Source organism: Microtus oregoni, unplaced genomic scaffold (assembly GCF_018167655.1).
Source record: "Microtus oregoni isolate MIOR12 unplaced genomic scaffold, Mior012 000046F_ref0000063, whole genome shotgun sequence".
Taxonomy (NCBI): Eukaryota; Metazoa; Chordata; class Mammalia; order Rodentia; family Cricetidae; genus Microtus; species Microtus oregoni.
Genome location: NW_024543220.1, coordinates 11,410,225 through 11,431,001, shown reverse-complemented (window position 1 = coordinate 11,431,001; position 20,777 = coordinate 11,410,225). Strand labels below are relative to the sequence as shown.

Genomic DNA, 20,777 nt, shown 5'->3' with positions numbered 1-20,777 from the left:
AGAGAGCCCAGCCAAAGTCCACCCGGCCTCTGAGTTTCGCTTTTGAGTGTATTGTGGTGGGTGGAGGTGAGTGTGCTGTCTGACAGGAGTCTCTTTTCAGAGTGAACCTTGAGGATTGGGCTCTGCCTTCAGGCTGGCAGCATTCACATCTCCCTTCACCCAACCCAAAGATGCCTCCACTTCCTGGGGCTGCTCCACGGTTGCCTCTCCAGCCAGCGAGTCCTGACCTCACCCGTCTTTAGACACCTGCTGTGTGGATGAGGGACCCTGTGGGCGAGAGACACAACACCACGCAAGAGCCTCGGTTTCCCCTCAAAGGAGAGAGAGACAGGTGAGTGGCGTGCAGAGTCTCTAGTGAAGGATGGACTTGGGATTTGGGAGAAGCCTACTAAGATGGGGAAGTAAGGTCTGTGTAACAGCTGGTGACCTGTCAGGAAACAGCCACCGGTCACGATGGCTCTCACTTCCTGTTGATCTCCACTGCGCGTTTTTCAGAGAGCAGTGTTCTGAGGCAGGCTCTCACTCTAGAGCCCTTACTGACTTCCAACTCAGGGCAATCCTCCTGCCTCAGCCTTCTGAGTGCTGGGATGATAGTGAGCCATCACACCAGGCTGAGTCTCTTTTTAATGTTTTCGTCTCTATCTGGGGACTGTTTTTCATTTCAACCAGGAAACTTCCTCCAGCTCAGGTTGGCCTCAAAGTGGACATCCTCCTGCCTCATCCTCTTCGGTATTGCCTCCAGATGCATGGAATTTTGATCTCAGTACTCACAAGACGTAGAGGGAGGAGTTCAATGCCATCCCTGGCCACACAACAAGTTAGAAGCCAGCCATCCTGGACTACGTGAGACGTCAGGGGGTGGAGCCTCAGGAGTACCTACAAACGTGCCTCACAGGAGAGGTCAGACGTGAGGCAGGGGGTCAGCTGCAATCAATAAGCACACAGACTAGAGACAGACAATGGTTTGACAGTGACGGGGTTGGTGTGGGTTGTTTATTAAGATAGCATCAACATTGGACACTGTCCTCCCTTGCTTTCTGTTGCTGTGATAAGCATAAAGACCAAATGCAACCTGGGGAGGAAAGGGTTACTCTTACAGTTTACCATCTACTATGAAGGGGGAGTCAAGGCAGGAACTCAGCTGGAACCTGGAGGCAGGCACTGAAGCAGAGACCTTGTGGGCAACACTGCTTACTGGCTGGCCCCCTGTGGCTTGCTCAGTTTGGCTGTCCAGGGGCAGCACCACCCACAGTGGGCTGGGCCACCCTCATCAATCATTAACCAAGACAACACCTTAAAGACTTGTACACCAGCTAATCCGATGGAGGCAGCTCCTCCACTGAGGGTCCCTCTTCTAGCTCAACATTTCTCAACCTGTGGGTGGCGACTCCTTTGAGGGTCAAACGAACCTTTCCCAGGGGTGGCCTAAGGCCATCAGAAAACACAGATATTTACAGTATGATTCATAACTACCAAAATTACAGTTATGAAGCAGCCACTAGAGAACAATGCTATGGTTGGGGGTCACCACGTGGGGAGCTGTATTGAAGGGTCACAGCATTAGAAAGGCTGAGAATGGCTGCACTAGCTTGTGTGGAGTTGGCAGGACAAGCAAACAAGCCACAGCAAGCAGTGTGGAACCTGCAGGACATGCTGGGTATCACAGCCATACTCTCTCCTGTGTTTGCTCCAGGGAGGATGGTGGATTACCCAGGCTACAGTCTGCCCGGCGTGGCTGCCTCCTTGCTCTTCCTTCTGCTGACTGTGAAGCACCCAGGTAGGGTCCCTTCCTCCCTTGCTGGCACGCCCTGCGTAGCTAAGATACAGAACACAACCGGATGGTGCTGTAACTCGGGGTGTAGAGGTCCAGGGCTCGCGCTGGGCTTTCCAACCCCGGCTCTGGAAAGCTCTTACTTAGTTGCTTATCTCTTGGGCGCCGGTAACAACTTTAGATAGCAATGAGAGTCACCTGGAAGCGCGCTTGACTCGGTAGTTGGAGCATGCGCAGTTTTCATCTCGTGCTTTTAACCCTGTGGGTAAGGATGTCACATGTAAATCCCACCAGCGGATGACACAAGATCTCCATTTAAGTTCTGGGGGAGCATTTTTGAGCCGTACTTATTTTATTTCATCTTAAGTCTGAATTAAATAAATTTATTCTTATAACTACTTTTATTTAGCTTTTAATGTTAACATTTATGTGGGGGCAGAGCTCATGTTCATGGCGCTGCTTGTGTGCGGAAGTCAGAAGACAAGTTGCTGGTTCTCTTCTTCCACCCTGTGAACCCTGGGACTTGAACTCGGTTCTTCAGGCTAGGCTGCAAGCATCTTTCTCTGCAAAGCTTTCCAGCTTCTCCCTCTGCCTAGACAGGGCCTCACAAGGCCCAGGAAGGTCTCTGATGCTCGTCAGTAGCCAAGATGACCTTGAACTCCTGGTCTGTCTTACTGGGACTGCAGAGGAAGAATGTGGTGTACAAATGACGCTTGAAATTCTTAAACATAGCAACTGTACTGGCCGGTTTTGTATGTTAACTTGACACAAGCTAGAGTCATCAAAGGAAGGAGCCTCAGTAGAGGAAATGGTTGGATGAGATCCATCTGTAAGGCATTTTCTCATTTAGTGATCAATGTGGGAGGGCCCAGTCCATGGCGGGTGGTGCTGCCCCTGGTATGCTGGCCCTGGGTTCTAGAAGAAGGTGGGTTGAGCAACATGGGGAACAAGCCAGTGAGCAGCACCCTCATGGCCTCTGCCTCGGCTCCTGCCTCCTGGTTCCTGCCCTGTTTGAGTTCCTGTCCTGACTTCCTTCAGCGCTGAACAGCAAGGCTGAAGTGTGAGCCTAATAAACCCTTTCCTCCCCAACTTGTTTTTCAGTCATGGTGTTTCACCACAGCAATAGAGACCCTAGGCCAGCAACATAGAGAATTATCAAACATCTCTATGATACTCAGATGTCAAGGAAGATGACTTAAAATTTGACCAGAAGACTTGAACTTTCCAGACAAACCATGCCTCTAACCCACCTCTGTGAAACCCACTTTTGCCACTTCCTGGACTTTTGCCTTCTCTAGAAGGAAGGAAACAAGCAAGTCTGTTCCCTCCCTGGGATGAATGGCCCTGCAAGGCTGCAGGACCTGGTGGCATCATTGGTTTATCTAAACTCAAAATGGCTATAGAATCAAGATAAAATTCCCCGTAGAAATGGCCATAGAACCAAGATAAAAATCCCCGTAGAAACATCATCTCACAAATTAATTTATTTGGGAGTGAAAGCCAGAGGTGTCGTCACTGCTCGTGGCTTCAGAGTGAAAGTCTCAGGAGAGAAGAGGTGGCTCTGCTGTTGTGAGTGCTAAACGCTCTGCCAGAGGCCTGAGTTCAGTTCCCAGTCCCTACGGCACGCGGCTCACCGCCACTGGGAACCCCAGCTCCCGGGGGTCTGATGCTCCCATCTGGTCTGCACACACGTGTGCGCACCCACACAAAGGTGCATAATTAAAAATAAAATACTTAAAAAAGTCCCAGGTCTCAAAGGTTCCTTCGCCATGGAATTGCTTCCAAACCTCAAGGCTGGTGATGCATTCATGCTCAGATTTTTATTTTATTTTATTTTTTACTTGTTTTTTTTAAAAGAAAACAAACTATATCTTTTCATTATACATACCAATTCAAGTTCTCACTCTCTCCCCTCCTCCCATTCCCTCTACTTACCTCCCTCCACTCCTCTCCCATACATTCCTCCAAGAGGGTAAAGAACATTGCTTTGGAGAAGGTCCAAGGCCCTCCCTTATATCTAGGCTGAGCACAGTACCCACCCAATGAGAATAGGGCCTGAACTTGCCTTGCCCTGTAGCCAGACTGATGAATATCTTAAATATCACCATAGAACCTTCATCCAGCAACTGAGGGAACAGAGGCAGGGTCCCGCATCAGAGCACTGGACTGAGCTCCCAAAGTCCAGGTGAAGAGTGGGAGGAGTGAGAATATGAGCAAAGAGGTCAAGACCATGAAGGGGACACCCACTGAAACAGTCTCCCTGAGCTAATGGGAGCTCACCAACTCCAGCTGGACTGGGAAAGAACAAGCATAGGATCAAATTTTTAAACTTTAGGATACATACAGTTTTTTTTTTTTCAACCAGAAACTGTACAAGTGTCCATGCTCAGATTCACTGAAACGTTGGCATTAAATCCCTCCAGCCTCCTGGTACCGAATCCCAGCACACTGGCTCCTCAAGCATCCCCGTTCTCTAGCTCTTTTCCTTTCCACTGTCCCGTAGATGACTTCAGAGTGGTGGGGCCTGCCCTCCCCATCCTGGCCAAAGTCGGGGAAGATGCCCTGCTAACATGTCAGCTCCTCCCCAAGAGGACAGCGGCGCACATGGAGGTGCGGTGGTACCGCTCTGACCCTGACACGCCTGTGATTGTGCACCGGGATGGAGCCGAGGTGGCCGGGCTACAGATGGAGGAATACAGAGGCAGGGTGGAGTGGACCGAGGGCAGCACTCACGAGGGAAGTGTGGCCCTGAAGATCCACCAGATCCAGCCAGGTGACGATGGGCAATACTGGTGCCGCTTCCAGGAAGGGGACAACTGGAAGGAGGCAAGCGTGCTGCTCCGAGTGGCGGGTGAGTATCTGCACAGGGGTCCAGGGGCACAATGAGGGTAACCACTCACTCACCTTACTGAAAAATCTCCTTTCGACCACACACACACACACACACACACACACACACACACATACACACACACACACAATTTTTCCTTACTCATTTTTTTAAAAAGAATTATTTGTTTTTACTTTATGTGTTTGTGTGTTTTGCCTGTGTGTGTCTGTTCATTCTGTGTGTGCTCAGTGCCCATGGAGGCCAGAGGAGGCTCAGATATCCCAGAACTGGAGTTAGAGGTGATTGTGAGGCCCCATGTGGGTGCTGGGAATCAAACCCAGGTCCTTCAGAAGAGCAGTCAGTGCTCTAAACCACTGGACCATCTCCCCAGACCTCTTCTGCATTTTTATTAATTCGTCGAGAACTTCATACAGTGTATTTTGATCATCTTCTTCCCCTCCCCAGCTCCTCCCAGACTCCACCCCCTCTCTTCCCTGTACACCTATGTCTCCTCCTCTCCCTCCCCTCATCCAGGACAGTGTGTGCTGTCTGTCCATATACTCGGGTGTGGGGCCATCTACTGAGCTTGGTCAGCCTCCCAGGAGCTGTGCCCTAAGGAAAACTGGTCCTCCTCCCAGTAGCTATCAGTGGCCAAGAACTTCTCGCTAGTGGTGGGATTCATGCCCACTCCCTCTCTATGCCGGGATTCTGTCTGGCTTGAGCTAACACGGATCTTGTCCACGCCATCATGACCATTTCACATGCTGAGGGGGAAGTCAGGCAAACCGGTGGCTTCGCTAGGGGAAGGATTCTCTGGGGACACTCGCCTCTCTGGCCAGTGCAGTTTCTTTCCTTGCTACTACCACCTCTTAAAAATCCATTAGCAGTCAGGTAGTGGTGGCGCACGCCTTTAATCCCAGCACTCGGGAGGCAGAGGCAGGCGGATCTCTGTGAGTTCGAGGCCAGCCTGGTCTACAGAGCTAGTTCCAGGACAGGCACCAAAGCTACAGAGAAACCCTGTCTTGAAAAAAAATCCATTAGCATGTATTCCTTGTGCAAAGTGATGGGTCTCATGACACTTTCATTCAAGTTTATCATGGACTTTGATCATATTTGCCCATTGCCCTCTCCTGTCTCCCTCTCCCATTCCATAATCTCCTTCTACTTAATATGATGGCCTCCAGGTCCATCCACTTCCCATGGCTAACTTAGTTCAATCCTGAACAAGCAGCAGTGTGGGAGCTGGAGCGATGGCTCGGCAGTTAGGAGCATTTGTTGCTCCTCCAGAGGACCCAGGTTTGATTCCTGGCACCCACACAGCAGTTCAGAACCTCCTGTAACTCCAGTTCCAGGGCATCCAAAGCCTCTCTGGGCCCCACACGCACCAGGCACACACGTGATGCACAGATGCACCTGCAGACAAAATACCCACGCACATAAAATAAAATTTAACAAAACACCATTGTGCACTCACCCCCCATTTTCTCTGCCCACTCCTCTGTGGATGGACATCCAGGCTGGTCTTACAGCTGGGGCTTTGGGAAGGGTTCTGCAGTGAGTGAGGACAGCCTTAAATTCCCTTGGGTGTTTTCCCAGAAGAGGGACAATGAGGCTACACATCAGGTCTGCCTTTAGTTCTTTTGAGAAAATGCCACACTTAACCTTTTTTTCCTTGACACTCATGGCTGCAATTGTTCCCGTTACTGTGTTCAGCTGATTCAAAATGGACGTGAGAATCCGTGTATTTCTGAGATGCGATTGGAGCTGGACACTGATTCATGTCACACTCAGGGACATTTAGAGTTAAGGCAGGAGTTTTCTCTGGGTGAAGGGAAAGGCTTATTCATCTATTCGCTCAGCCAGAGACGTGAATGGTTCTGTTGTTAAAGAAGGCACTTCATGATTTATACAAATCAGTTAGATTTCCCCACTGAAAAAATACGTTAAGGTACAGTAATTTCTCGTGCATTTTACTAAATGCCAAAATTGCAGCTGCCCACAGAAGAAATGAAAATAGCCCATGAATGTGATGTCTGAGTTTAATAATAAATATCTCATTTAAATTAGAGTCCAGATATCAGCCAAAAATGGCAGACAAGGCACCTAGTACAGAGACCAGTGAGAGAGGAAATAGAGAAGCGGGGGGCACAGAAGTTGTCGTAAATAAATCACACCTCGTCTCTGCAGCAACACAAATCTGTGATGTTTATCTCCACACTGTTTTTACCATCTGATTCTGAAGAAAAGTGTGGTCAGGTTAAAGACACAGTCTGGGGAACAAATTAAAAAAAACAGAACTCAGCTGAGTGTGAAGAAACCCTGGTAACGCTGTCTGCTTCTGGGTCCTGGGCTCCCACCTCCTCCCTGTGAAGGACTCAGGATCTTTATTTTATTTTTCAAGACAGGGTTTCTCTGTTTAGCTTTGGTATCTGTCCCAGAGCTCACTCTGTAGATCAGGCAGGCCTCGAACTCACAGAGATCCGCCTGTCTCTGCCTCCCAAGTGCTGGGATTAAAGGCGTGCGCCACCACCGCCTAGGACTCTGGATCTTGATGCCTTCTTTGGGCCCTAGACTTAAAAGATGTTCTCTCTCTCTCTCTTTCTCTCTCTTTCTCTCTCTCTCTCTCTCTCTCTCTCTCTCTCTCTCTCTCTCCAGCCCTAGGATCTTCTCCAAACATCCACATGGAGGGACCAGGAGAGGGAGGGATCCAGCTCGTATGCACGTCCCAGGGCTGGTTCCCTGAGCCCGAGGTCTATTGGGAGGCCACGTGGGGAGAAGAGTTGTTGAGTTTCTCTCAGAATCACGTGCTGGGTGAAGATGGGCTGTTCTGTGTGGAAGACACACTAGTGGTCAGGAACGATACTTCAGAGACCTATTCCTGCTTCATCTACAACCGTGGCCTCGAAGAGGCCAAGGAGGCCGCCATTGCCCTGCCAGGTCAGTGCTCCGCTTGGGCACCATGAAGGGTTGGGGGAGGGGGGCTTCTCGGCAGTAACACATATTTTCTTTAATGATATTTAAGTAATATGTTAAAATTCATAAACATTTTCATAAAAGGCATCCTGTGCATTTTGATTAGGTGGCAGTTCATAGGATTCCAGGCATTTTCAAGTTCTGTGTTTTACTTCAGTGCTGATTTTTTTCCTCCCAGGTGTTCAATATGTTGGAAATATAACAAGAATAGTTCTCCAACTGGAAATATAATAAAAATATTCCTTCAACTGACACACTTTCCTGTGCTATACCAGTTACCCCCCACCCCCGGGAACCAATCATGTGCTTAGTCAGCATGAGATGGTTTCTCTAATAGCTTCTTAATTATAGTCTTGACAATAAACAGTAACAAAGCAATCAAAACACAATACGGTAGTGGTGAGGTTTGTTGCCTAAGTTGTTAGAAGTTAGAGCAGGGACAGAGAAAAGGACACTGAATGACTTTGGGAGCCCAGAAAAATCCTCATGCTCAAGGATAAAGATCTATTTAGTGTCCAGTATCATCTATTGCCTGCCTGTCTTATCTACCTATCTAATCAGTCAATCATCTATCTACCTATCAACCATTTATCAGTTATCCACCGTTTATCTATCATTCATAAATCGACTCCACCCCCTAGCTAGCACATGTCTATCTGCCAATCGCCGTCATCTATCAGTCTATCGTTGACCTATCATCCATCCATAATTCATCTGGCGCGGCATTTCACTTTTATTTTATTAAATAAAGCTTGCCTGGGGATCAGGAAAGAAAAACAGCTCCACTGGCCAGCCTTGTAGACCAGCCAACAATGACATGCTCCTTTAATCCCAGTAGCCACTCTAGTTGCCATAGAAACCGGGTGGTGCATGACTTTAATCCCCGTGGTGCACATCTCTGCTCCAAGCCCTAGAGAGGATTATGAAATGGGAGGAGACAGTTCTCAGTCTCAGTCCCATTCTGAGGTTCCTGGAGACAGGATCGCCATTTTCAGACTGAGGTCAAGATAAGAAAGAGTCAGTGATTGGCTAATTTGCTTCTTAGATCTTCAGGCTGAACCCCAATTTCAGTCTCTGAGTTTTTATTAATTGTGCGTCAATCATCATCTATCATCCACCCATCTTCCTAGTTATCCACCATCTACCTGTCTTTCGTCTGTGTATCCCCCTGTCTATCTGCCTGCCTGCCTGTCTGTCTGCTATCTGAAACAGGCTTCTGTTTTTCTTTTGAGACAGAGTCTCACTCTCTAGTCCAGGCTGGCCTCAACCCCACAGCAATCCTCTTGGCGGAGCATCCCAAGGTGTTACTATGTTACTATAGAGTGAGCGGATGTGACATTGCTATTATGTGACAAGTGTTGTCTTTAAATGCCTTTAATTGAACAGAGACTCTTAGGACACTCTGGATGTATTGTGATGTAAGAAGATGCATTAAAAAGTTAAAAGTAAATGTTGTGTTGATGCTAGATTAGTGCCATACAGTCCCAGTTTGGGATTCTAAGTGATACTTGTTTGTGGTCATCTAGTTCATACTTAGTATTCACTTATAAAAACAGTGTGTATTTTTTTACCAGCACTTAATAGCAGCCAAAGCAAACTGAATTGATGGTGATAAAACTGACAGCTTTTTGTTGTGAAAAAAGTAAAATCAGTGTCACCAGATGATTCGTGGGGAAGAATTATTTGTCTGCTTTTGGTATTTTTTAAGAAAACTGAGTTCTTAAATAAACCGAAAAGCTTACCTTTATTTCTGAAGACAGTTTCTTTCTTTTCCTTTAGACAAAATTCCTTAAAATTTTGTTCTTCTTCCTTCTCCAGAGAAACTCCAGACAGAGCTGGGTGAGTGAGACCCTCGTGCACACCCCTCCCTGAAAGAGGGCAGGGCGTGGAAAGCAACCAGGAAACCTCCTGCTCCCCACAAGAAAGGGAGCCCAGGCTTTCCCCGTGCTGGTTAAGTTGGCATGGGAAGGGAATGGCAGGCCCAGACCTCCTTCAGACACTGGCGTAGGAAAGGGCTTCTTTGATTTCTGTTACCACACCCACCTGGCGCTCACTTTCAGCACCCTCACCTCTCTGAATCTCTGCTCACACTGCATGGTCAGCAAAAAAACCTTTGTTTAATCGCATAACAGTCTTAGGATTTGAGTAGCAGTAGATATATTTCATAGTTTAAAACTCTGAGGCATGGACTGACTCAGTGCATAAAGTCAGCCAGATCGGCAATGATGGGGTGTGATGGAGTATCCCTTTTCTGCTGAGCGCTTTAGCGATAAAATCGTTCGCTTGTTGGCGCGCAGTCTAAGCTTTAACTAGCCTTGTCTTCAGGCTAGCCAGGCTCTTCCTTAAGCAAGGACCTTTGGCGCCCTGAGACCTCGAGTCCCACCCTCCTGCAAGGGTGACCCTGAGCCTCAGACCTCCCGTGGGGAGCTTGCGGGTTCTGAACCTCGCTGGAGGTGTCCCTATTGGTGGAGTTACTTCTCCGTGTTGGTTCATTTAATAGCTTCCTCAAGGGTGATTGGACCTTCCCAGCCCATCCTTGTCCGAGTCGGAGAGAACATAGAAATAACGTGTCACCTGTCACCTGAAGCTAACGCTCAGAGCATGGAGGTGAGGTGGGTCCGGTCCCACTACTACCCCGCAGTCCACGTGCATGTGAGCGGGGCCCACTCAGCGGGAGAGCAGATGGCGGAATACAGAGGGAGGACTGTGGTGATGAGAGATGCCGTCCACGAGGGAAAGCTGACCCTGCGGATACACGATGCCCGAACTTCAGATGATGGGAGGTACCGGTGCCTTTTCGGGAAAGACGGTGTCTACCAGGAGGCCCGCGTGGATGTGCAGGTGATGGGTAAGGATTCCAGGCAGCTCTTGGGCTTCTCCAGCTTAACACTGTGACATAGGCTAGTTACTGGGAGATATTTCTGCCCCCCAAATATTCACCATGCTCATTCATTTTCAAGTTTATATTGAACTTTCAATGTAGTCACCACCATAGATACTGCAAGATCACAACTTCAGGCACGCTGGTTTGAAGTTTTTAAATCAATATTTTTTACTATTTCTCTGAGAATTTCAAACCACGAATTTTGATCATATTCACCCCCAACTCCTTCCACCTAACTCCTCCAAGATCTACCCTCCCTTCTTTACCCCCCAACTTCCTATCCTCTTTTTTTTAATTTAATAACCCACCAACTCCAGTTTATCCTGTCTCTACTCATGGGCATGGAGCCATCCCCTGGGGCGTGGTCAGCCTACCAGGAGCCACAGCCACTGTTGTGCCCAGCTTACAGCCCCCAGAGAGAGACCACCAGAGAGGCCCAGACTGTAATAAGCAAGGTTTAATCAGCATAATACAAACATGTTTGGAACTCATCTCCATCCCCGTTACAACAAGGTAGAGAGGAGTTGTATCTCCTCTGTGGGGTAAGCTTCTAAAGGCATAACTACAAAGAGAATCTTTGAAGATGCTTTGGCACAGTACAAGGACTTTTGCTCCCTCCCATTCTTTTCTTTGTTCTTAGAGCAAGGCCACTGTTCTTGAATTAGGTCGTCTTTATCAGCCTGTACCAGGTGGCTGACTGGGGTGAGCTAAGTGACCTTGTGCTCGGAATCTCCTGGGTGGGAGAGGGGAAGGCCACTATCTTCCTGGGAAAACATTCTGCTAGGAAATTTCTTCTTGCCCCTTTGAGAATAAGGGGTGAGGGTCCCACACACAAAGAGAACTGACTCACCCCTCCCCTGAAGCCATCCACTGTCCACAGCTCCTCAGCTAGGGGTGGGGCTTGTGATCCCCTCCCTCTTCCCTGCTGGAAGGCTTGATCTTGTGCAGATCTTGTGTTGGCAACAGCAGCTGCCAAGAGTCCCTGTCTGAGCACAGAGTTCCTGTCACGTTCAGACAGTTTCAGTACAGCACCCACCCCGAACCTCTGACTCATACGACTTTTCTCTCTCACCCTTCTATGATGGTCGCTTAGCCATGGGCGGCAGGGTAGCAATAACAGGACACAGAGGTCCCGGGATACAGAGATCCCGGGATATAGAAGTCCCCAGATACACAGGTCCCATTTGTGCCTGAGCACCCTCCACTGACACTGCTTCTCCTCACTTTGACAGTTGTGAGCTTCTGTCTTAATGACCATCTGTTACCCAAAGAAACTTCTCTGATGAGGTCTGAGAGCAGTGCTAATAATCTAAGGGTACAGAGATAAAGAATTTGGAGAACAGTCTGATACTGCATTCATTTAGCAAAATAACAAGCTTCACCACCATGAGTTCTCGGCTGGACTGGCGGTACCAGGCGTTCCCTGTGGTTTAAAATTTTAAGTATAGAACAATAAGGAAAGCAGGGCTCTCAAGCACCTCCATAAAGCAGCCATGGGTTCTAGGAAATCTGAAAATATTCCCCATAATTTCATGCAAGACTTGTTATTTTAGTGCTACTGAGATTCTGGGAACTATGTAATTTTCAGGTGTAGTAATTTGAGGACTCAGCTGGATCTACCACCTACACAGAATTTCCATAAAGACTGATAGTCTTGGTGTGCTCCTAGGACGGCAGCCAAAATCACCCCAGAACCAGCTCTCCAAGGCCAGCAAATGCCGTCGAGGACATAGGCTCAAATCCTGGCTACCCTTCATATTTCTCTCTCGGAATCCCAGTCTAAATGAATGAGCAGGGTCGTGGAATGCCTGGAGGACTTCTACATCGCTTTCTGTCTCTGCTTTGAGAAACATCTCCTAACTCTAACTAGTTTCTTCCATGTTGTCCATGTGTCTCCTGTCTGATCAAAGTCACTTTGTTGTCAGTGCAAGGAGGAAAGAGATGGGAGTCCAGGTTACATACATATATATATATATATATATATATATATATATATATATATATATTATCTTCTTACTTCCTAAATCATTCCTCCCAGAAGATTTTGGAAGCGAAAATAGGAAAACAGAACAAGAAACAAACTCACTGGCCCTGAGCTCTGCTATCCTCCCCAAGCCGCTCTCCCCTCCCCTCCCTCCCTCGGGGAAGTTGCTGATCTCTGCCTCCTTGGTCTCTGTCCCCAGCGGTGGGCTCCACCCCGCGGATCACCCAGGAGATCCTGAAGGATGGAGGCTTGCAGCTGAGATGTACATCAGATGGGTGGTTCCCACGGCCCCAGGTGCAGTGGAGGGACAGAGGCGGAAGGGCTGTGCCATCGTTTTCCGAGGCCTTTCATCAAGGGAGCCAGGGGCTGTTCCAGGTGGAGACGCTTCTGCAGGTCACAAACGGCTCGGTGGTGAATATGACCTGCTCCATCAGCCTCCCTTGGGGCGAGGAGAAGGCTGCATGGTTTTCCCTCTCAGGTTGGTGTCTGCATGCCATCCTCTGGTGCGGGAACTAAGTGTCAGATGATTGAGACTGACTCCTAGGGCTCTGTGTGTTTTGTTTGAGGGAAGGATTGGTGTGCGCAGGCTGGCCTGGGACTTCTGCCGTCTGCCTCCACACCACAAGTGCTGGGCTTACAAGTGTGCACCCCACTCTCAGCCTGCTGCTGCTGCTGCCCCTCCTTCTCTTCCTCCTCTTCCTCCCCTAATTTTCCTCCTTTTGTCTTCTTTTCTTCCTCCTATTTTTCTTCTCTCTCATAGGGTAGATTGTTAACAAATCTTTTAAAAATAAATGTATGTCATTTGCAAAGTTTGTCCTCAAGTCACCCAAGAACAACCTCTCTCTCTCTCTCTCTCTCTCTCTCTCTCTCTCTCTCTCCCCCCCCCCCCCCCATTTTGGATATTTTCTGCACTAGAAATTGATTCTCCTGAAAATCCTCGTAGTTACAGCCTGGGAGACTTTATGTTGTATCACGATAGTTCCGCCACGGATCCTGTGATGTGATGTAGAGATGTAACTGGAAAAAGAAGAAGGAAAATGGGGTGAAGGGTGGGGGGAAGGGACACCAAAGCTAAATTTGCCTGCTTCTCTGGGCTTCTGTGAGACAGGAGAGCCCCGTCCTCAGCTGCACCTCTGAAAGAATCATCTTCATATTTTCCTAGTCCCGTGACTTACTGGGGTTTGCATTTCAGACTCCAGGATAGCTCTGCTGTGGATGGCCCTGCCCGTTCTGCTGCTGCCTCTTGCCATGGCTGTCGACCTGCTGAAGGTGAAGAGACCTCGGAAAGGTAGGTGGGTCACTAGGGCTGGACAATTACATACTAACAGATGAGTAGCAGAGTCCCTGGCTTACATTCATGTCATCAAGGCTCAGCGATGAGTGAGCTTGGAGCTCACAGATACAACAGCAATGGGGTTAAAACACAAGGACTTAGGGACTATAGAGATGACTCGGTCAAATACAGGGCTCCCTTGGACCTGGATTTGCATACCTGCTCTGGTAGTTGGATCTGGATTTGCATACCTGCTCTGGTAGTTGGATCTGGATTTGCATACCTGCTCTGGTAGTTGGATCTGGATTTGAATACCTGCTCTGGTAGTTGGATCTGGATTTGCATACCTGCCCTGGTAGTTGTACCTGGATTTGCATACCTGCTCTGGTAGTTGGATCTGGATTTGCATACCTAGTCTGGTAGTTGGATCTGGATTTGCATACCTGCTCTGGTAGTTGGATCTGGATTTGCATACCTAGTCTGGTAGTTGGATCTGGATTTGAATACCTGCTCTGGTAGTTGGATCTGGATTTGCATACCTGCCCTGGTAGTTGTACCTGGATTTGCATACCAAGTCTGGTAGTTGTACCCGGATTTGCATACCTGCTCTGGTAGTTGGGATCTCGGTGACTTCACTCTCTCAGTCATATCTGACCTCATAGTGACAATGATGTCATCCTCAGCACAGGGGGGAAGAAAAGGAACCAGAAAGAGGTTAGGAAAGAGCTAGAGAGATGGCTTGGAAGTTAAGAAAGAGCACTTGCTACTCTTGCAGAGGACCTGAGATCAGTTCCCAGCACCCACGTGGTAGCTCACAACCATCTGTAACTCCAGTTCCTTCTGGCCTCTGCAGGCACCAGACATGCCGTGGTTCACAGACATACATGCAGGCAAAACATTCATAGACATAAAATAATAAAATAAATTTTATAAAGAAGTTGGAAGAGGAGACAAAGATGGGCAGTGGGAAAAGTATAGTTTGATCTGTGTAAGAAGATGCCACAATGGAGCCCTTCACTGTGCGCTAACTACTCAGGGCCAGAGAGATGCCTCGAGCGGGGGAGGGGGGGGGAGTGTTACAGCACTAGCTGCTTTTGTAGAGGACCTCACAAGTGTCCGTAACTCCAGTTCTAGTAGAGTTGTTCAGCCTCAGGCTTCTTGCACTGCCTTGCCAATACCCGTCCAGGATCCCCTGCTCTCACCCTTTATCCCAGCCCCACTGCCAAGCAGGAAAGCTCTGATCTGCTAATTCCTTCAGTCAGGTAAACTAAACCCTATCTGGTCCTCAACGTCTGGAACTCTGTCTCTCTGTTAGCCGACAAATTACTCGAATCAGTCACATAACTTTCTTGTAAACCAGGGGCATCTCACCTTCCAGCCCCACAGAGCTGCCTCCTGAGGCTCTTGATGGTCCCTCCCATCCTGTGTTCCTGCACGCCCAGACCTTAGACCATGTCCTCGCACCCCAGACCATGAGTGCACGTGACTAACAATGTGTCCACTGCTGGTGTCAAGCATTTGGTCTTACTTAGCTATGCTTGATGGAGGACCCCTCTCACCAAAAAAATGAACATGAAGAGATTAAGGCAGAGCATTGACAATAACGGCAGGAGCCCAGCCATAGTGTTAGACTGGGAGGAGGGGGACACCTTGCAGATACAATGACTTCCTGAAAAGGAAGAACACCTGTAAGACCTCAAGTGCACAGCATGGACTGGATAGCCTCTTCCACTGTAAGACAGAGAGAGGAGGGCTCCCCAAGTGCACAGCATGGGCTGGATGGCCTCTTCCACCATAAGGAGAGAGAGGGGAGCTCCCCAAGTGCACAGCATGGACTGGATGGCCTCTTCCACCATAAGGAGAGAGAGGGGAGCTCCCCAAGTGCACGGCATGGGCTGGATGGCCTCTTTCACCATAAGGAGAGAGAGGGGAGCTCTGCAAGCTCTTCCTACTGTTTCTATAGCAGCAAAGCCAAAACCATTTTTCAGGGCAGAAGGCTCACATTTATCTCTAGTTTGCATCATTATTCATTGACTTGCCTCTTCTGTTACCTAGACCCACAAACATATCTTAATTAAAAATGATGTCGTTGTTTTCCCACACCCCATCATTTTTCTCTATGCTGAATCCTACTGTGCAATTTTCTTTATTTCTTTTTTATTGATTTTTATTGAGCTCTACATTTTTCTCTGATCCCCTCCCTACCTCTCCTCTCCCCTCCAACCCTTTCCCAAGGCCCCCACCTACTGTGTAATTTTCTGTAAGGCTTCTGGGCTCCATGGTTTGTCAGTATTCATCTCAATCCTACACACAGCTGGAAGCCCACGGACACCACTCTGTCTGCTCCAGTGTTACCTCTCCTTTCTCTATCTTCGCCCGTGGCATTCTGTAATCTCCTCTCCTGTGTTTCCTTCCAGACCAGAAACACCACAGCAATCAGCAACATCTCAGGAATGACGGAAGCCACACAAGGACTTCCCTCTGACAAGAGGCTCTGATTAAAAAAAAAAAAAAATGCACCACAGAGTGGGGGAGTACCACGCAAGCCAGGTGCACCCCACTTTCTGAATACCCCATCTTTCCCTTCAGTGAGCCTCACCTGCTGTTGTCCAAAGGGTTCTCCATGGAGCAGGACCCACTCCTGTTGGTCACAGTGAGGGACCCCTCTACCGGAGTCAGCCCATCATCATCTTGGCACAGTGATGGCATCTTCCCTCCCTTTGCTTCCTTCTGCTGTCCCTCAGGATGGGGACCATCCCTCACCTGTCACAGCCGTTTTATGCCATCACCTTCTGGATCCATCATGAGGATATAAGAAGGGGAACCTAGATCTGGAGAGAAATGCCACTTGTCTGAGACCTGGGTGGTTTTTCTAGAAATGTCTGATCCAGAAGCTCCAGAGGGACAAAGCCCTTCACCTGCAGGTGGGAGGAGAGGGTTTCTTTTCTTTTTCCATGAGATGAAGGACCTGACTGTGAGTCTCAGTCACAGAAGACCTGGCACCTACACTACAGATCAGAGCAGGGGCTGGGGAAGTAGCTCAGCGGTTAAGAGCACTAACTGTTCTTGCAGAGGACCTGAGTTTGATTCCCAGCACCCATATGGCAGCTCACAACCGTCTATAACTCCAGTTCCAGGGGACCTGATGTCCTTTTCTAGCCTCTGAGGGCAGCGGGCACACACACATGCAGGCAAAACATCTGTACAAATAAAATAAAAAATAATTTAAAAAATAAAATATTAGACTAAAGCCTGCCATGTGGTCTCTATCCAAGTGTGTCTGCAGCTGGGTCATGGCAGGGCAACAGAAAGGAGTCAAAATGCTAATACTTAATCACTCATAAAGTATTTTATACCTACCTATGCCATGTATTGATATACCAAAGAATATGTTTCCCTGCCTAAAGCAGGGTTTCTTATAGCAACTTCTTTTTTTTTTTTTTTTTTTTTTTTTTGGTTTTTCGAGACAGGGTTTCTCTGTGGTTTGGAGCCTGTCCTGGAACTAGCTCTTGTAGACCAGGCTGGTCTCGAACTCACAGAGATCCGCCTGCCTCTGCCTCCCGAGTGCTGGGATTAAAGGCGTGTGCCACCACCGCCCGGCCTATAGCAACTTCTTAAACAATCTGTCTTCGTCACTGTTATATTGCTGCGAAGAGACACCATGACCGAGGTAACTTATAAAAGAAAGTGTTTCGTCTGGGGCTCATGGTTCCAGGGGGTGAGTCCATGACCATCATGGCTGGAGGGAGCAGGCAGACAGACAGGCAGGCTTGGCGCTGGGGCAGCAGCTTAGAGCTTACATCTGATCCACAAGGATGACACTGAGAAGGCTAACTAGGAGCGACTTGCACTTTTGACTCCTCAAGGCCCAGCCACGCCAGGGACACACTTGCTCCACAAGGCCATGCCTCCTAATCCTCCTAAACAGTTCCACCCACTGGGGACTAAGCTCTCAAGCATATGAAGAGGAAAGGCAGAGACACAGTCGCAAGTCAGCCACAGAGAAAGATGAGAATGCCTTACTGAGGAAGGGCACCAAGTCACGTGGCTAATCATAGATAAGAATTATGGGTTCATTTAGGTTGTAAGAGCTAATTAGTAAGAAGTCTGAGCAACAGGCCGGACAGTTTATAATTAATATAGGCCTCTGTGTGTTTATCTGGGACTGAATGGCTGTCTGCAGGACCAGGTGAGACAGAAACTTCCATCGACAAGCACCCACATAAAAACAGCAATGCCAGGATGCAAGAAGGACCCAGCATCCCCCAAATAACAGACGTGCTGATTTTAAGAGCCTATGAGTTTGTCTTTAAATCTCATATAAGCTCTCCTAGGGTCACTCCCCCATTTCTTGGATGGAGGAACCATCATGAAACTTTGCTGCCTCATTTTTTAGCTAAAAATTACAATCCCTCTAGTAATATTTGCCACCATGCTATGGCCAGTTAAGGAGGACAAAGTTCTGGACAACAGCAAACCCTCCGTGGCACATTCTGTCTTCCCAGAGTTGCCCGAGGAGCGCTGCCACACACTCTGAGGAATATGGAAATGAATACGTGCTTGAAGTTGGTCCTAGGTGAAGTGGAACGGATCCAAGCCAAAGAAGCAAAAACCAACTCTAAGTAGACTTCAGCCTCCTGGAAGGACACGGCCATGGGAGTCCAAAGTAGAAGCAAGAACGCATGCATGGCCATAGAAGAGAACAGGAAAGGAGGCCCAGAGAGCAGATGAAGATAAGCGTGAATATATAACTGACCAACCAGGCTAAGTGAGCTGAAGATAAGCCATTATACAACCCACCAACTGCTTCTAAAGGTCAGACTTGGCCATGTGCTCTGCACTCGGTCACCTGAGAAAGATCATGACAAGTGCTGTGATACAAGAGGAGCTCTGAGATTGTCGGGGACCTCTGAACTCTTCCTGAGATTGTCGGGGACCTCTGAACTCTTCCTGAGATTGTCGGGGACCTCTGAACTCTTCCTGAGATTGTCGGGGACCTCTGAACTCTTCCTGAGATGTGCACTCCTATTAAACACGCACTAAAGAAGAAAGGTAAGGAGCACCAAGTCCCACCCCTAGCCGAGGATCTACATCTACAGCATTTGATAGCTGCCGGGAGAAGGCGAATCCATGCTCTTTAACTGTGTGATCCTTGGCTCATTGACCACACTACTGGGCAGGCCCCACTCCTGTGTAGTTGGGTCTGGGAGAAAGAGAGAAAGAGAACACGAGGAGTAAGGAGATCGGGGTAGATAGGAGGAGTTGGGGAAGGAGAGTGGATATGATCAAGATGCATCATATGAAATTCTCATAGATTAATAAAAACATTGTTTTTGGAAGGAAGATGACTTTACCTTATAAATTGTATGTTTCTCTTTGATTTATATATGTTCCAGGCATATTTAGACCTTGAAGGCACTGCAAATACATTTGACTATTACATATTTTTTCCTTTAAAACAATCTTCTGTTCTTTTCCATACTTAAAATATTTGCAAAAGAAATATTTTACTAACCTGTGCCATCCGTATTCTTGTACATCAAAATGGTTCTCCCAACCCCTTTTCATTTAAAAAATTCAGTCAAGGACTGGGTGGGGTGGTGCAGACCTTCAATCAGGCAAATCTCTGTGAGTTCAAGACCAGCTTGATCTATATAACAAGTTCCAGGACTTAGGAGGCCCTGTTTCATAAAAATAAAATTGTTCAGTGAAGATTAATGGAGAAAAAAAGATGGACAAAATGAACCATGTTGGGCAGCATCAGCTGAAGATGAGGCTGACCTCAAGTGAGAGGGACAGTTTGTTTGTCTTTGGAACGATGAATTGAAATAAAGTACCTCATTTTAAAATAGACTTGTAAAAACTGGTATGGACCAGGCAATGATGGCCCATGCCTTTAATCCCAGCCCTTGGGAGGCTGAGTCTGGGGGTGGGGGGTGGTCTCTGAGTTCAAGGCCAGCCTGGTCTACAGAGAGAGTTCCAGGACAGCCAGAACTACACAGAGAAATCCTGACTCAAAATAAAACAAAAACAAGTAAACAAAAACAAAACCAAACAAGTAAACAAAAACAAAACAAAAAAACAACGTACACCTAAACCCTGGTTCAGTTTCAAAGTGCAGCATAATGAAAGCATCGTTTATCAAGACCAGTTAGTCAAATCCAGCATCAAGAGCTTGGCCATCTCCAAACGTATCTGTCTCTTTTTCACTAACACATGCTGGTTGGTTTTTTTGTTTGTTTGTTTGTTTTGTGCTTTGTTTTATTTTTCTGTCTTGACAAAAGTTAAGGTCATCTGGGAAGAGGGAACCTCAGCTGAGAAAAAACACCTCCATCAGATTGTCCTGCAGTTGAAGGGTGCAGGGATACAGAACTATAAAATTATAAACTTAGAGAATGAGGGCTGGCAGCAGCTTTGTCAGCAGCCAAGGGTTAACTTTTACCGACAGCCCTCCTGCCCCGTATAGCCCACAATTGCCTGGGCAGAGGTTAACCTTTAATAAGTTGCTCCAGCGTGACTTTCGGTTTCACATTGTTTCCAAACCTGTGCTACAGGTTGTGCTGGAAAGAGCTGTGAAGTTACTTGTAAACACCACGAGGTATAAAGCTGCAGGATTTTTGTAAACACCATTAAGCCAAAACCTTGTAAGTGAACATTGTAAAATGCAATATGTCTCTAAACTAACCTCAAAAATGTAAAAATTACATTGTCCGTACCTAATGTTAAAAAGGGGCCCAAACACAACCCCAGGGCTGCAGTTTCAGAAGCCCGAACTCTGGCTGTGGTCTCAGCTAGCTGATAAACTTTTTGTGCTCTGTGATAATTCTCCCACCCACCCCCCAATAAAGTTTGCTTCTGGTTTCACAGACTTCGGTGGTCTGTCTCCCATTTTCTGCCTCCAGACCGAACAGCTAAGGAATCTATGGGAGAAAACCAGAGTGGAAAATGTGTCAGGGCAACAAACCTGTAGCCTTCAGAGTACAGCATCATCAGTGCCCGGAGTCCTAGGACAGGCTGGTACTCCGTGGGGTTCTACCACATACAGGCTAGTCTCACATAAAG

General features: G+C 47.8%; 1 protein-coding gene across 5 annotated transcripts; it reads left to right on the top strand.

Moving 5' to 3' along the window:
* The first annotated feature begins 34 nt into the window (after positions 1-34).
* Positions 35-16,875, top strand: Btnl2 (butyrophilin like 2). 5 transcript variants are annotated; one of them, XM_041634455.1, is made up of 10 exons: positions 37-331; positions 743-900; positions 1,694-1,777; positions 4,275-4,622; positions 7,257-7,538; positions 9,393-9,413; positions 10,075-10,422; positions 12,642-12,920; positions 13,635-13,730; positions 16,133-16,875. In XM_041634455.1, exons 3-10 carry the CDS (start codon positions 1,699-1,701, stop codon positions 16,198-16,200), a joined length of 1,521 nt encoding a protein of 506 aa, XP_041490389.1. In that variant the 5' UTR covers positions 37-331; positions 743-900; positions 1,694-1,698; the 3' UTR covers positions 16,201-16,875. The 5 variants fall into 5 exon arrangements, with proteins under 5 accessions (XP_041490390.1, XP_041490389.1, XP_041490388.1 ...); XM_041634456.1 differs by lacking the exon at positions 743-900 and having other exon boundaries at positions 35-331; positions 1,607-1,777; positions 10,075-10,357; XM_041634454.1 differs by lacking the exon at positions 743-900.
* The last annotated feature ends 3,902 nt before the right edge of the window (positions 16,876-20,777 follow it).